The 13,940-nt window shown below is 68.9% G+C and overlaps 1 protein-coding gene across 1 annotated transcript in view; it reads left to right on the top strand.

Moving 5' to 3' along the window:
* Window positions 1-3,861: 3,861 nt before the first annotated feature.
* Window positions 3,862-13,940, top strand: part of LOC140597357 (uncharacterized) — a 34,320-nt gene continuing 24,241 nt past the window's right edge. The window contains exons 1-7 of the mRNA XM_072745600.1: window positions 3,862-3,906; window positions 4,681-4,801; window positions 5,470-5,564; window positions 5,785-5,850; window positions 6,396-6,495; window positions 6,766-6,918; window positions 7,216-7,591. Coding sequence (XP_072601701.1) covers window positions 4,702-4,801; window positions 5,470-5,564; window positions 5,785-5,850; window positions 6,396-6,495; window positions 6,766-6,918; window positions 7,216-7,591 — 890 coding nt within the window. The 5' untranslated portion in view covers window positions 3,862-3,906; window positions 4,681-4,701. The remainder of the gene's footprint in view (window positions 3,907-4,680; window positions 4,802-5,469; window positions 5,565-5,784; window positions 5,851-6,395; window positions 6,496-6,765; window positions 6,919-7,215; window positions 7,592-13,940) is intronic.

The raw sequence follows: 13,940 nt of genomic DNA, 5'->3' as shown, positions 1-13,940 counted from the left end.
CCCCCTCGGCCCTGCTCACGGCCCAGTGTCTGCTGGGATGGCTCAGGGGTGGTCGTGCTCAGGGGCTCCGACAGGACGGGAGGTGAAATGGGCCAGGGTGGCAGAGGGGACAGCAGAGAGGGGAGCCCGGGGACAGCAGGGGGACGGCCAGGGGGCAGGGGGAGGCCGGCTGGACGCTGGGCAGTCAGGCCCTGGGGAGGCGGGGGGACCTCAGCGGGACGGTCACGGGGCACCCGGGCCACGCTGACAGCTCTCGGGCTGGTCCATCGAGGAGGGGGGCAGGTCACCCCCTGGGGGCGCCGAGGGGTCCCCGCCCAGCCCACCACCGGCAAACACCCTCCTCAGACCCCCCAGACGCCGCCCCCGCCCGCCCTCAGGCCGCTGGCAGCCCCTGCCCTCCCCGGGGGAGCCCTGCCCTCCCCAGGACGCTGGGTGCAGACGGGGTGTGTGTGTGTGTGTGTGTGTGTGTGTGTGTGTGTGTGTCTGTGGGGCCGGGGCCTCAGGGCTCTGCGTCTCCTGCCTTCCAGGGACAGGGAGCTGCCCGACCCCAGCCCCCGCGAGGCCAAGGTGAGAGCCCGTCCTGGGCCCCGGGCAGGATGTGGGGGGGAGCTGGGGCCAGCTGTCTGCACCGCGTCCCCCAGGACATCCCCGGGCGTCTCCCCAGTGCCCCGTCCCAGCGCTGCACGGGCCGCCGGGAACGCACCCGAGACCCGGAGCCGCGGTCCGCGGGGGGCCCTGTGCCTTCCTGGCTCCTCCGGGTCCCGCGGGGCACTGGACGCGGCCCGAGCGCCCACCTCCCGCGGCGGGAGCCTCACCTGCGGCCCCCGCCTGTCCTCTCCCAGAAACTCCGCCAGGAGACCCGGCGCGCGGACAAATGGATAAAAATGCTCAAGCGATGGGACCACTACCTCCCCAGCGAGAAGGTGGGGCGCTGGGTGCCCCCGAGGGCTCTCCGTCCTGACGGGGCTGGGGGGCCGCCCTCAGTGTCCTCCTGCCCCGTCCTCGGGGGAGCCCCCTGCCTGGGGAGAGTCTGCTGGGAGCCCGGGCCTCCCTCCCCAGGCCCCGGGACGGCGGTGGGGGAGCGTCAGGTCGGGGCCAGGGTCCCTGCTCCTCGCGGGGGGACGGGGGGGGGGGGGGCGGGGGGGGGGGCCCAGATCCAGGGAGACCCAGCCTCTCTGCAGACACCCTGGAGCCGACGCCGGAACCTTCTAGATGCCTCGTGTTCCCTGGGCTCCAAGGGGCCGCCCTGGGCCCCTCTCACCAGCACTGCCTTCCTCCCCGCAGCTGCGACGCCGGGTGTACAAGGGGGTCCCGCCCCAGGTGCGGGGACAGGTGTGGCTGCGATTGCTGAACGTCGACCAGGTTAAGGCCAGCAATGCCGGGAAATACCAGGTGGGACCCGACCCGTCTACTCCCCGTGGACCCTCGGTCCCCTCCCTGCCCAGGGCTGACCCTCCGTGACCCCTCCCCACCCGGGGCTGAACTCCCGTGTCCCCTCCCCACCCGGGCTGATCCTCCACGTCCCCTCCCTGTCCAGGGCTGACCCTCAGTCCCCTCCCCGCCCACGACAGCTGGGCACAGGCCCTCACGCAGGCCCCGCGGGCACTGTGGGCACTCCCGCCGTCCCCGGCCTCCCAGGGGAAGGGTGGAGGTTCCTGCAGGACACACTCCTGTGGTGGCCCCGGGGCTCCCTGCCCAGGACGGCAGCTGCTGACAGGTCGGGGTCTGTGTCCCTGACGCCGGCTCCTCCTCCCGGGGTCTCCCCGCAGGCAATGAAGGAGGCGGCCCTGGTCTCCTCCCGGGACATCGTGCAGATCGACCTGGACGTCAACCGCACGTTCCGCAGTCACACCATGTTCTGGGACCGCTACGGGGTCGGGTGAGGCTGCTGGGCCAGCGGGGTTCGGGGGTCGGGGGCCCGGCCTGGGAGAGGCCCGGGGGCTTCTGTGCTGGGGACACGGGGTCCCCGAGGCCGGGGGGAGCGACGGCAGCAAACAACACACTGCCACGTGGTAGGGTGCTGGGGATGACCCCCGTGCCCCCAACCCCAGGGTCTCGGGGATGGGGAGGCCGCAGGACGGGGCCTCCAGGGGTCACCGTCTGAGCTGAACCCCAAGGGGGTGAGGGGCGGCCCCGTGAAGAGCAGGGGGCCGGGGTGGGGGCGTGGGGGGCACGAAGGGGACCTGGGGCCAGGGTGCATGGCCGCGGCTGGACCGGGACACGTGGACCCGACGAGGGTCGGACAGGTCAGGGTGACACCCACCCTCCGGTGCTTTATGTACTTCTGAATTCTGGGCATTTTGTTTTAGACAATTTGCACTTGGTGAGCACACACGGCATGACGCCGCCCCCCCCCCCCGCCCCAGACGCCGCCCCGGTCCAGGCAGGCCCTGCGCGGAGCACACGGGGCCCCAGGGGCAGGGGCAGGGGTCACAGCAAACCCCAGACTGGGGTCGCCTTTATCTGTAGACGTCTCCGTGTGCACCTTAGAGAAGGGGGTGCCCTGTGTCCGCAGCCCCCCACCCCATCCCCTCACCCACCGCCCCCACGCCATCCCCCTGCATCACCCCCCACGCCATCCCCCACAACCCCAGACCCCCACCCCTACACTATCGGTCCCGCCCCCACCCCCACCCCACCCCACCCCCACGAGGACGCGGTGCAGCTGCCCCCTGTGGGACAGGCTCAGCCTCCCCGGCCACCTTGGGGTTCTCTGGACGGCCTGCTCCCGTCAGAAGCCCGGGTGTCCCGCAGAGTCCCCAGGGGCCGCGGGGAGGTGGGGAAGGCAGGGAGCCCCCCGACAGGGGCTTGCAGGTGGGTGGAGCATAGGGTGCAGCTACCTGTGTGTGCAGCGGGCGGGGTGTGTGGGAGCCCGGGACCCCTGGGGTGACCTGCAGGGGCGCCAGGGGCGGGGCTGGGGATACGCCAGGCATGGGTGGCTGGGCTTCCCGGGCGGGCCGCTCGGACCGTCTCCCCACGAGAACTCGGTGCTCCTCCCTGCAGGGAACCTGCTGCCCCCCGGGGCCCCCGCGGCCCTCAGAGCGCGGCCGGGTCAGGCTGACCTGTGACCCCCGGCCCGGGGGGAGCCGGCCTCCAGCAGCCCGGGCCCGGGGGCCGCGGAGCCGGGGTGCAGACTCAGGCCGCCGTGCGGGGGGCATCGGGCGGCTCCTGGCAGCGCTGAGGGGGCCGCACCCCGTACCCCCCCGTGCTCAGATAGTGACCCCAGGGGTTCGCAGCCTGTATCGGGGTCACACCTGCACGACGTTCCCTGCTCTCCTCACGGCGGCTCAGGCCTGGAGCCCCGAGATGCTCTGGGATGGGCGGGCCCGGGGTGCCCCCCACAGAGTCCAGCCCAGGGACACCTGGGAAGACCTGGGGGTGCGCTCAGGGCCACGGATGCCCCGGCTGCGTGGGCTCGGGGCAGGGGTCACGTGGGGCTGGTGGTGTTCCCGGGACACGGGGCCGGGCCAGGCCAGGGCAGCGGAGGAGAGGCGTCAGGGGCTGCGGGGACCGGGGCAGGGGGAGCGCTGGCTCCCATGGGGGCGTGCGGGGGGGGGGGGGGGGGGCCGCTCCAGGGCTGGAGGCCCGGGGCGCTGGCGGCGCTGGGGGAGCCCGGAGCTGCACACCCCACGGCGGGAGCCGCTCGGAGGCGTCGGACACCCCAGGGTGCACTGAACCCCCGGCACGCTGCACGTGTGAGGTCGCCGCCTGTCCCCGTGCGCAGACCTGACCCCGGAGATCGGCCCCCGCGGAGGGGCCCTGCGGGCCGCGGGGCCTGCGGGGCCGGTGTCGGCACCTCGGCGGCCTCGCTGGGCGGGGGCTGACTGAGCAGAGCCCCCCGCTGTCCCCCCTCCTAGGCAGCGAGCCCTGTTCTGCGTACTGGCAGCCTACTCGCTGTACGACACGGTGAGTGTCCCTGCCCCCGCCTCCTGCCCCGCGGGCGGCCTTGTCCTGAGTGGTGGTGACCAGCGGGACTCACAGTTATGGCCCCGGCTCCACGGCCCCCGAGATGCCGGGGAGGGTCTCTCTCCTCCGGGACGGGCAGGGGGCGGGGTGCAGACCTCCCAGGGGAGGCAGGGCCTGCGTGCCCGAGGGCCGGGGCTGCCCGGGGCCCCCGCGTGCACCGCGGCCGTCCTAGAGCTCGGGTCTGGACCCTGACAGACGGCACTACCGACGAGAGCCCGGGCGGGGAAGGCTCCCACTCCCCCGAAGGGAACGAGGCCGAGGCGCCCAGGAGGCCGCCCCCCTTCCACGGCGCATTCCAGAAGGGTCCCCGAGGACCCCAGCTCACACGCTCCCCGGCCCCGCGGGGTGTCCTGGCCCAGCTCCCCTCGTGGGACCTGCCAGGGGCCACAGTCAGGCCCCCCCACCCCCCCGCCGACCTGCCCTCTGGGGGGTCTCCAGACCTGGCGGGTCCCCTACAGCCTGGCACAGCTCACGGAGGCCCCTCCTGCTGGCCTGAGGACGGGGGTCCTGGCACGGCGGCCGCAGGGCTCGGTAGCGGGGCCCGGGGTGCTCGCGCCCCAGCTGGTCCGGGTGGCCCTCACCTGCTCCCCCGCCCTCTGGGAGCCCCCTCCGGGAGCCCGGGCTGGGAGGGAGCCGGGGGAGCCTGACGCCCGCGGGGAGGGCTCAGAGGGGGCCTCGGGGCGCACGCCCTCCGTGGGGCTCTGGCTCTTGCAGGAGGTGGGCTACTGCCAGGGCATGAGCGAGATCGCGGCCGTCCTCCTCATGTTCCTGCCCGAGGAGGACGCCTTCTGGGCGCTGGCCCAGCTGATGGTGGGCGACCGGCACTCCATGCACGGTAGGGGCCCGCCGGGGAGCTCAGGAGGGCCTCCCTGCAGGCTGCTGCACCGGGGGGCAGGCGGGGACCCCCCAGCTCGCCCCCCCACGGGCAAGGGCCCCGCCTCCCCGGTGGCCTCGGGGTCCCGGAGCCACGGCCACCTGCCCCACCGTCTGCAGGCCAGGCACGCACTCCCGTTGCTCCCCCAGCCTCCCGCCGGGCCGCCGGCTTGTCCCCCAGGCCCCCCTGCCAGCCCACGGCCACACGGGGCCCAGGGGGCAGCGTCTCCCCCTCCCGGGGGCCCCCAGCCTCACTCCCAAGCCCCACAGCAGAGGGCCGTGCACGCCCATCACCCTCCCCTTGGCCTGCACCCGCTGCCCCTCGGGGCTGGGGACCCGCCTGTCCCCGCGGCGGCCCCCGCAGGAGAGAGGGTGCTGGGTCAGCCGGGCCCGGTCCTCAGCCCCCAGCCCACGCCCCGCGGGGTCTCTGTGAGGACGAGGGTCCCCGGGCCCCGCGCCCCCGGCCTGGGAGGCAGGCCCTGCCCTCTGGGAAGAGCGGATCCAGCCAGGGCTCCGAGGGCGGTGGGCACACGGGGGTCAGGGCGTGGCGGGGAGGCCCCTGCCCCGACACCCCCCACCCCGCCTGGTGCAGGAGGAGGCCCTGACCGTGGGGGCCTGGGGCCTTCTCAGGCTTCTTCGTCCCGGGCTTCCCGAAGCTCCTCAGGTTCCAGAGACATCACGAGCGGGTCCTCCAAAGAGCTCTCCCGGACCTGAGGAAGCACATGGCAAGTGGGGGCGAGTGGGAGCTCCTGAGGCTCCGTCCCCGGAGCCCGGGGCAGGGGGTGGGGGGCATGGCCCTCCCTCCGAGCTGCCCAGAGTTGGGGTCACGTTCCTCCCCCTGGGGCCCGGGGGCGCCCTCGGGGCTGGGCTGGGCCGCGGGGAGCGCGTCCACCCGGCTCCAGGGGCCGCGGCGTGGGGCCTGAGCACCCCCTGCCCTCCCGCCAGGACGAGGAGCAGATGTCCACCGGCATCTACAGCCCCAAATGGTTTCTCCAGTGCTTCCTCGGCCGGGTGAGGCCCGCCCCCGGGACCCCCGCTCCCGGACCTGCCCCCTGCCCCCGGGGAGGGCCCAGCTCAGCCCCACCCTCCAGACGAGCCAGGCCCGACCCCGGGGTCCTGAGGCTGAGGCTGAGGCTCGCAGCCCAGCCCGTCCTGGAGAAGCCCAGAGGGTCCCTGGACGAGGTCCCGGGGGGCGGCCCGTCTCTGCCTCAGCTCCCCCGGGGGAGGCCGGGTCAGCCCGGGGTGTGGACGGGCCCTCGGCCCATCGGGCGGCCAGCCTGGGGTCCTCTCGAGGCGTGGTGTCTGTCGTCAAGTGCGGGCAGAGTCTGTGCCCCCAGGGGTGCGGGAGGTGCTGGCCGGGGTCGGAACCCGGAGCGGCCGGGAGTCCCTGATCTCCCTGGGAGGAGGGCACGCACGGGGAGGCGGGGGGCGGGGGGCGGGCGCTGCGGGGCCTTGTCGCAGGCAGCCGGGGGCCAGATGGCAGGCCTAGCCTAGCCCCAGCCGAGCCCCCCAGGGGCCCTGCTCAGGCCGCTCCTCCCACCCCGCCGTCCCCCTAGACCCCCTTCTCGCTCACCCTGAAGCTGTGGGATGCCTACGTGTTGGATGGGGAGAGGGTGCTCACGGCCATGGCCTATACCATCCTCAAGGTGCACAGGAGTAAGTGAGCCCCCGGGAGCCCAGGTGTGCCGGGGGCGGGGGGCAGGGGCGGTGACCCTGGGCTCTGAGCAGCACCCAGACCTGGGGCGGGGGGACGGCGGGGCAGGCGGGTGCAGCGGGGCTCCCCGAGTGGAGCAGCGGGCAGGGGCCACCCCGGCCAGCGCACTGCCCGCGGCGCTCCTGGGCACAGCGGGACCCCAGCCGCTGGCCTGGGGGCCCCGGGGGCCCCAGGGCGGGGCCCTCTGGGTCTGACTCTCGCCCACCGCCCAGAGCGCCTCCTGAAGCTGCCCCTGGAAGGGCTCCGGGAGTTCCTCCAGGACTCTCTGGCCCAGCCCTGGGCCCTGGAGGACGAGGCCGTGCTGAGACACCTTCGGGCCTCCATGACCCAGCTCCGCAGGATGCGGTGCGACCTGCCCCCGCCAGGTGGGCTCAGGGCCCCGGCCCCTCCCGACTCGGCCTGCTGGGGCCGCCCACAGGGGACAGAGCCCCCGGGGCCCCCGTCCTCATCTCTGGGGCTCTCCTCTTCTGCTCCAGCCTCGGGGACCCCAGGCCAGGGCTGGGCGGGCGGGTACCCACTGCAGGGCCCGGGCGGCAGTGTGGGGGGCTGAGCACAGGGTCAGGCCGGGGGGGGGGTCACGCGGGAGCCGTGAGGACCCCCGGGGCCCCCAGCGGGGGACACACAGCCTGCTGGAGACGCTGACCCCGTCGGCCTCTTTCCAGCGGGACCTGAGGAGTTCCCCACGAGGCCCCTGGGCCTGGAGCCAGTGTCCCCGGCGCCCGGGCCTCTCCTCCCTTCTCCGGCCTCTGAGCCACCGCCCAGGGTGGAGGAGCCGGCCTCCCCGGGCCCAGCCGCCCGGCCTGAGCCGCCCGGACCCCCTCCCGGCCAGGCCATCGTCCAACTTGCCCCCCAGCCCCGGCGGTGGAACTCCCTCCCCACCCTCCCGGGGCAACAAGGCGGTGCAGGCAGGCGGCCCCGGGACACGGCGGGCTTCAAGACAGAAAACGGGGTCTCCTTCCATTTGGCACCTGCCTGGGCCACCCCAGAGGCCCCGCGACGGACCGGGCCCTGGAGCACCCCCGGGACTCCCATCACGCGGTGCCCCCAGCCCCCTAGGGATGACGCTGTCGGGCCCAGGACACCCTTCCTGCCCCGCGGCCACTGCAGCTCGTGCCCCTCGCTGGGCAGTGACGGGCACAGCCAGGGCAGAGCCAGGGCGGCGCTGAGCCCGCTGCCCCGAGGCCCCGCACAGGCCCGGGACCCTCTGCCCCCCGCGTCCACGGGGCAGCTCGATGCTCGCGGGCCTCGGGGGCAGAGCGTGGCGGTGAGGGCGGGGGCCCGGAGGCTCCGGCCCGCCGTCACCGTGCCCTGCCTCGTCTCGCTGTGCCTCCCGGAGGGCGGCACCGCCCGCACGGGACACCAGCCCCTGACCCAGAGGGACCTGGGCTGGCCTGGCCCCGGGCTCTGTGGGGGCAGGGGCGACTCGAGCGCCTGCCCCAGGCCCAGCGCTAATGGGATCCAGCGCCCCGGGGCCCTGGCCAGGCCTGCGTTCTGGCCCCGGGCCGAGCGAGCCCTCTCACAGCAGGATGTGGCCTCCTGGGCCCTGGGCGTGCCCCACAGACCCAGGTCGCTGACCTAGGGCAGCCCTGGGGATCCCGGGACACCCCAGGGCAGGGCAGCGGGGGCAGGCCCGTGGGCCCCACCCACACCCCCACCCCCACCCCCACCCCCACCCCCACCCACACCCACACGAGGAGGCAGGCTCCTCCACGCGCTGGGGCTCCAGCAGTCAGTCACCCGGCCCCAGGGGGCCCGAGGCCGGGGTCCAGCTGCCCTGCGGGGACCCAGCGCAGGAGCCCATGGGCCGCAGGTCCACGTCAGCCCTGCCGCCCCCAGAACCGCCTCTCACCGCCCCGACCTCAGGACACGCGCCCCCACCCGGAGTCGAGTCCGCACAGGCTCCCAGGCGGGGGACTCCAGCACCCGCACCCCTGTGGGATTCCCGCTTTCCTCGAAGGACAGGAAGGTCTCCCAGGGGAAGGCGCGCACCCTCGGCTCTGAGCCCCTGTTTGCTGTTGCAAGTTCAATAAAGTGTTGTCGTGTGAGAGGGCACGGCCGGCTCGTTTCTGCGTCTCCCGGAGCTCTGTGCACGGGGTGCGGAGACACCCCCAGAGAGGAGGAGGGGGCGCCGCCCAGGCCCCGACCAGCCCCTGCGGGGGCGCCGCCAGGCACACACGGCTGACGTCCCCACGTGCCTTCCCGGGGCGGCCAGACGCCAGGGTCAGGACCCCGCAGACTCTACTGCGACTCAGCCTGCGCCCGCGGCCAGGACGGGCCCTGGGACAGAGTGACAGCCGGGGAGCCTCAGGTCACCAGGGTCTGTGCTAAGCGCCCTGGGAGGTCTGTGCCCCCTCTGTCCAGGGGGCCTGGGCTGCCCGGGCTCCGGGGCGCTTCCTCCCCTCCCCGCCCCGGGCCTGTGCGCCTGGGGCACAGAGGGCCCGCGGGGCGGTCAGCGTGGCCCCGGAGCGGACGTCAGGACAGCAGGCCCTTGCAGCTCTCACACCTGGGCCACCCTCACCGGGCGGGCTCAGCGTGCACACCCGGTGCTGCTGGATCCCTCGCACCAGAGTGTGGAGGGCACCCTGCACGCCCTGGAGAGTAGGGGCTGGGTGAGCGCGGGGCTCGGCCTGGGGGCAGGCAGCGCAGGGGACCGAGGGACCCCGGCCCCGTCCCCACCCCGACTCCCACACACACACACACACAGGCAGCCCCAGGGCTCCCCCCACGGGCAGCCGGCCCCTCAGGAGCTCCCCCCAGGGCGGCCCCGAGGTCTGGCTCCCCGCTGGAGAGGCATCGGGGAGAAGAGAAGCGGCCGGCGCTCGGCGGGGACCCGCTGCCACCCACGGGAATGTGGCCGAGCCGGACCTTCCAGCTCAGCTGACCCCCCGGCGGGACGGGACGGCACGGGACGGCACGGGACGGCACGAGGGGGCCCGGGTCGGCCGGGAGAACCCAGCTAGCCGCCCAGCGCCAGCACCGGAAATGATGGTGTTTCAACCGTTTCGGCGTCAGGACGACGCGGCCCGAGGATCAGATCGCGGCACGGCGACAGACAGGCACACACCCCAAACCCAACAAACGTCGGAATCCCCCGACTGTTGTCAGACAGCAGCCGGACGGTTACAGACGTGACGCTGGGGTCCCCGGTAGGACACACGGAGGACGCTCCAGACCACGGCTGCAGAGGCGCTGGAGGCCCGGGGATGCGCCTGCGGGTGCCCACGGGGAGCGCGGGGCGGCGGGAAGCACCCTACAGAGGGGGGCCCCTCCTGGGAAAGGACGCCGGGTCCCCGCGAAGGCTCCCGATGCTGACAGCTGTCCCCCTCTCCTTCAGCTTCTGGTCCCCCCCGCCTCCCCCCATTTTGCTCTTCCTGATTCTCCGTCGGCCTCCGCCCTGCATCCGAGCCACTGACCACACGGGCTTCTTTAGGACGTCGGGTCCCAAAAGGAGGCCGAGCTCTGGCTCCCGGGATCGGGAAGGACCATCGCCGAGGTTTATGCTGATCCCCCCGAGCTCGTGCCTTCCCGGCTCTTCTGTCCTGCAGAACAAGGGGAGGCACGGGCCTTACGGGGAAGGAGGCCCACTCCCACTCGGGCGGGACCGTCCCTCGTGGGGGACCCCGTCATCTGGGCCCGGGAGAGCGAGCGGGGCCATCAAGAACAGGTCGCAGGCTAGACATGGTCCGCTCTGAGGTTTGTCCTGAAGCGAGCACTCCCCTTCCACGTCACGCTGTCTTAGTTCATCCATTTATTATTTGTTAAAGGTTTTACGTTTATGTCCTCTCTACACCCAACACGGAGTTCCAGCTCACAGTCCTGACATCAAGGTCCCCCGACCAGGCCGGCCAGGCACCCCAGGGCCATGTTTCTCATCTCTTTGCTGGCTCGCCTATCTCTGCACCCAGCTGGGACATCGAGTCCACGACGGGGGAGCTTTAGCTACCTCCGAACCCGCAAGAACCCGGAACGTTCTCGCTGTGTCCCCATCCTAGAACGACCTTCGCCGTCGAACAGCAACTCAAATAAATCGGCAGCCAGCCCAGTGACTCCTGGTCAAGGAAACGGCCAACTTGTCACGTGTGTGGGCCCCGCTCCCTGGGCTCCCGGGGCTCCCGGGGAGGCTCCGCTTTCTTTAACATCGACCAAGGTCCCAATGACTCCACCGCACCTCGACGCCGGGGCTCAGTTTCTGCCCTGACACGACACAGGCAGCACGTCGGCTTCAGTTACTCCCTGTCAATCAATCAAAGGGAGCCTGGCCGCTCTCGGGGTGGTTGGGGTGGTTGGTAAGAACACGCGACTCTTGTTCTTGGGGCGGGGAGTTCAAGCCCCATGTGGGTGTAGAGATGACAGAAAAATAAAATCTTAAAAAGAAAATCAGTCAGTCGGTCTGGGGGAGACACAGCCCCGGATCCCACAGGGGCAGGGAGCCAGCTGACGGGTCTACGCACACTATTAGAAGCAGCAGAGCACAAAGTCAGAACTTCCAGAAGTCTGCTAGAGGGGGGGACACGCCGGCCTCGACGGTGCTCGGGAGGCGAAGTGGGGGGCGGCCCCTGGAGCGACAGGGTGGGCTCAGGGTCCCCGGGGTCCCAAGGACGGTGGCGCCAACGGTTCCCAGGCCCAGGAGCGGGGACCCCGGCCGAGGGCCGCGGGACTAGGGCCAGCTGTCTGCCCTGTGTGGCCACAAACTGCAAACCCCTGTGCGGTCACGGGGCCGCGTCCCTGGGCCGGGCCAGCAAAGGCCAGAAGTGGGAGGAGACCCTCCCGGGCGGGAGGACCACGGGTCTCCCCCAGGGCAGCCCCTAAAACTTGGAGGTTTGAAACTCAGTCACTTGTCCGAGATAAAAAGAAAAAAAACAAAACAAAACAAAACTCGGACACAGGCAGGGTGAACGCAGGGTTCTGACAGAAACGGTGGAGACAAGAGGGCTTGATGGCACATCAGAAACTATATGCCAATAGGACAACCTACAAGAAATGGACACCATGACACTATATATAGAAAACTACAAAAATGAACAAACAAAAAAATGTTAGAACCGGTAAATGAATTCAGTAAAGTCACAGGATACATAATTAATGCACAGAATTCTGTTGCATTCCTATACCTCAGTAAGAAGGTAAGAAAAAGAGAAACTAAGACATTAATAAAAATAAATTTAAAATGAAACAAAAAATAATATTATACTTAAGAAAAAACCTAAGGAAACAGCTATAAAAACTTACTCTGAAGACGATGATGGAAAGAAATCGATGACACAAAGAAACGGAAAGAGACACTCCACACTCGTGGACTGAAAGGGTACGAAGTGTCTTCACAACCGAGAGCAGCCCAGACATTCCTATAAACCCTATCAAAATGCCCCCAGCATTTCTCACAGAGCTAAGATAAATGATCTTCAACTTTGCATGGAACCTCAAAAGACCCCAGACAGGCGAAGCAGCCTTGCAAAAGAAAAGCAAAGTAGGAAGCTTCACATCGCTAGATTTCCAGTTATGTCACAAAACTGTTGTGATGAAGACAGTACGGTCCTGGCACGACAACGGACACACAGACCAAGAGCACAGAGCAGACCTCCCAGAAATGAACCCACAACTATGTCGTCGTTTAATCCTTGATAAAGCTGGAAAGAATATCCAGTGGGGAGAAAAATCTACAAATGGTGTTGGAAAAACTGGATAGACACAAGCCAAAGAATGAAATTTCTAGTTTTTGATTTTACTTTTGTGTGTGGCTAAATTCCTAGAAAATACATAACCTACCAAAACTGACACATAGAGAAATAGAAAATTTGAATAGACCAATTCTCAGCGAAGCTGTTGAGTAATAGGAAAAAAATTCCCAAAACGCAGAAGTCCACGACCAGATGGCTTCATGAGTGAATTCTATGAAACATTCAAAGAAGTATTAAAGCCTAGAAAGAGTATTATGCTAAGCACAATATGCCAACCCTAACCCTGACCCTGACCCTGACCCTGACCCTGACCCTGACCCTGACCCGGAAGCCTCCCCGTGGGTCCTGAGGAGGCCGGGCCCCTGTGGGCGTGGACGCGACCCCCACACGGCTGTTTCCCGTCTGTTGACTACGTGGGACTCCCAGCGCTGAGAGGGCACCTCCGTGGCTTGTTCCTGCTCTCGGGGGAGACGATTTCAGGTCGTCACCCTCGGGGATGACGTCAGCTGCGGGCCTTCCTACGCGGCCTCTCCTCTGTTGACAGACCTTTCCTAAAACCCCCTGTGCTTTTCATGCTTTGTTCTGTCAAATGCGTTTTCTGCGACTCTTGAGGGGATCGTCTCCTTTCTCTTTGTTTTTGTTGTTTTTTTAAAGATTTTATTTATATATCCTTGAGAGACACCGAGAGACGAGAGAGAGAGAGAGAGAGAGAGAGAGAGAGAGAGAGAGAGGCAGAGACACGGGCAGAGGGAGAAGAAGGCTCCGTGCAGGGAGCCCGATGTGGGACTCGATCCCGGGACTCCAGGATCACGCCCTGGGCCGAAGGGAAGGCAGGCGCTGAAGCGCTGAGCCCCGCCGCCCCCCTCCGCCCCGGGCCGCCCCATGTCCTTTCTCTGGTTAACGGGATGGATCGTGCTGAGTGATCAGAGGGGCTGCGGGGGGCAGGTGGGCAACGTGGATGAACAAATAGGGAAAGCTACAAGCGTGTGGTTCTAAATAAAGGAATCCCGGAAATTTAGAAAGTACGGCCTGGCAATAGAGTCAGGACCGTGGGGACAACTCGGTACGGGGACAGACGGTGACGCCGCTTCTCGCGGGGAGAGCTGAGCGAGGCACAGAATTGTCAAGTCGCCAGCTGTAGCCCTGAAACTACTGTCCCCTTGGGTGTCGACGGCACTTCAATAGATACCAAGGAAAAGGGGTTTCCGGTGGGAATCCCGGTGGGTCCGTGAAAGGCATTTACACGGTCGTGACGCACACGAAGGCGCCTCTGCAGAGGGGATCCAGATGCTCACGTGTCTTCATGTTAATGTTTAGAAGATGTACTTGGGAGACGGTGCGGGGGGCAGGGGCGGAGGGACAGGGGGAACCTGGAGCGGACTCCTCACCCACCGGAGACCGAGCCCCACCCGAGGCTCCACGCCACAACCTGGAGATCCTGGCTTGAGCCAAACTCAAGAGTCGACGTGGAACCGACGGACGGAACCACCCAGGAGCCCCTCAAATGCTCCTAACTGCAACCCCACGCTGTGAACCCTGGGGGGCGGAGGGGGGCATCTGTGACCCCCAGTCTGCCTTGAAGGGCGGGAGGCCTGCAGGGCCCGAGGATGGGAACTGAGGATGCGGGAGGCTGCCTGCATCGCCTTCCCGCCCGGCGTGGGGACAGGACCCTCCCCCGGGACCCTCGGCCACCAGGGTGAGGGCTGAGT

This window comes from Vulpes vulpes, unplaced genomic scaffold (genome assembly GCF_048418805.1).
Source record: "Vulpes vulpes isolate BD-2025 unplaced genomic scaffold, VulVul3 u000000710, whole genome shotgun sequence".
Taxonomy (NCBI): domain Eukaryota; kingdom Metazoa; phylum Chordata; class Mammalia; order Carnivora; family Canidae; genus Vulpes; species Vulpes vulpes.
This window is presented reverse-complemented; position numbering and strand designations above follow the sequence as displayed.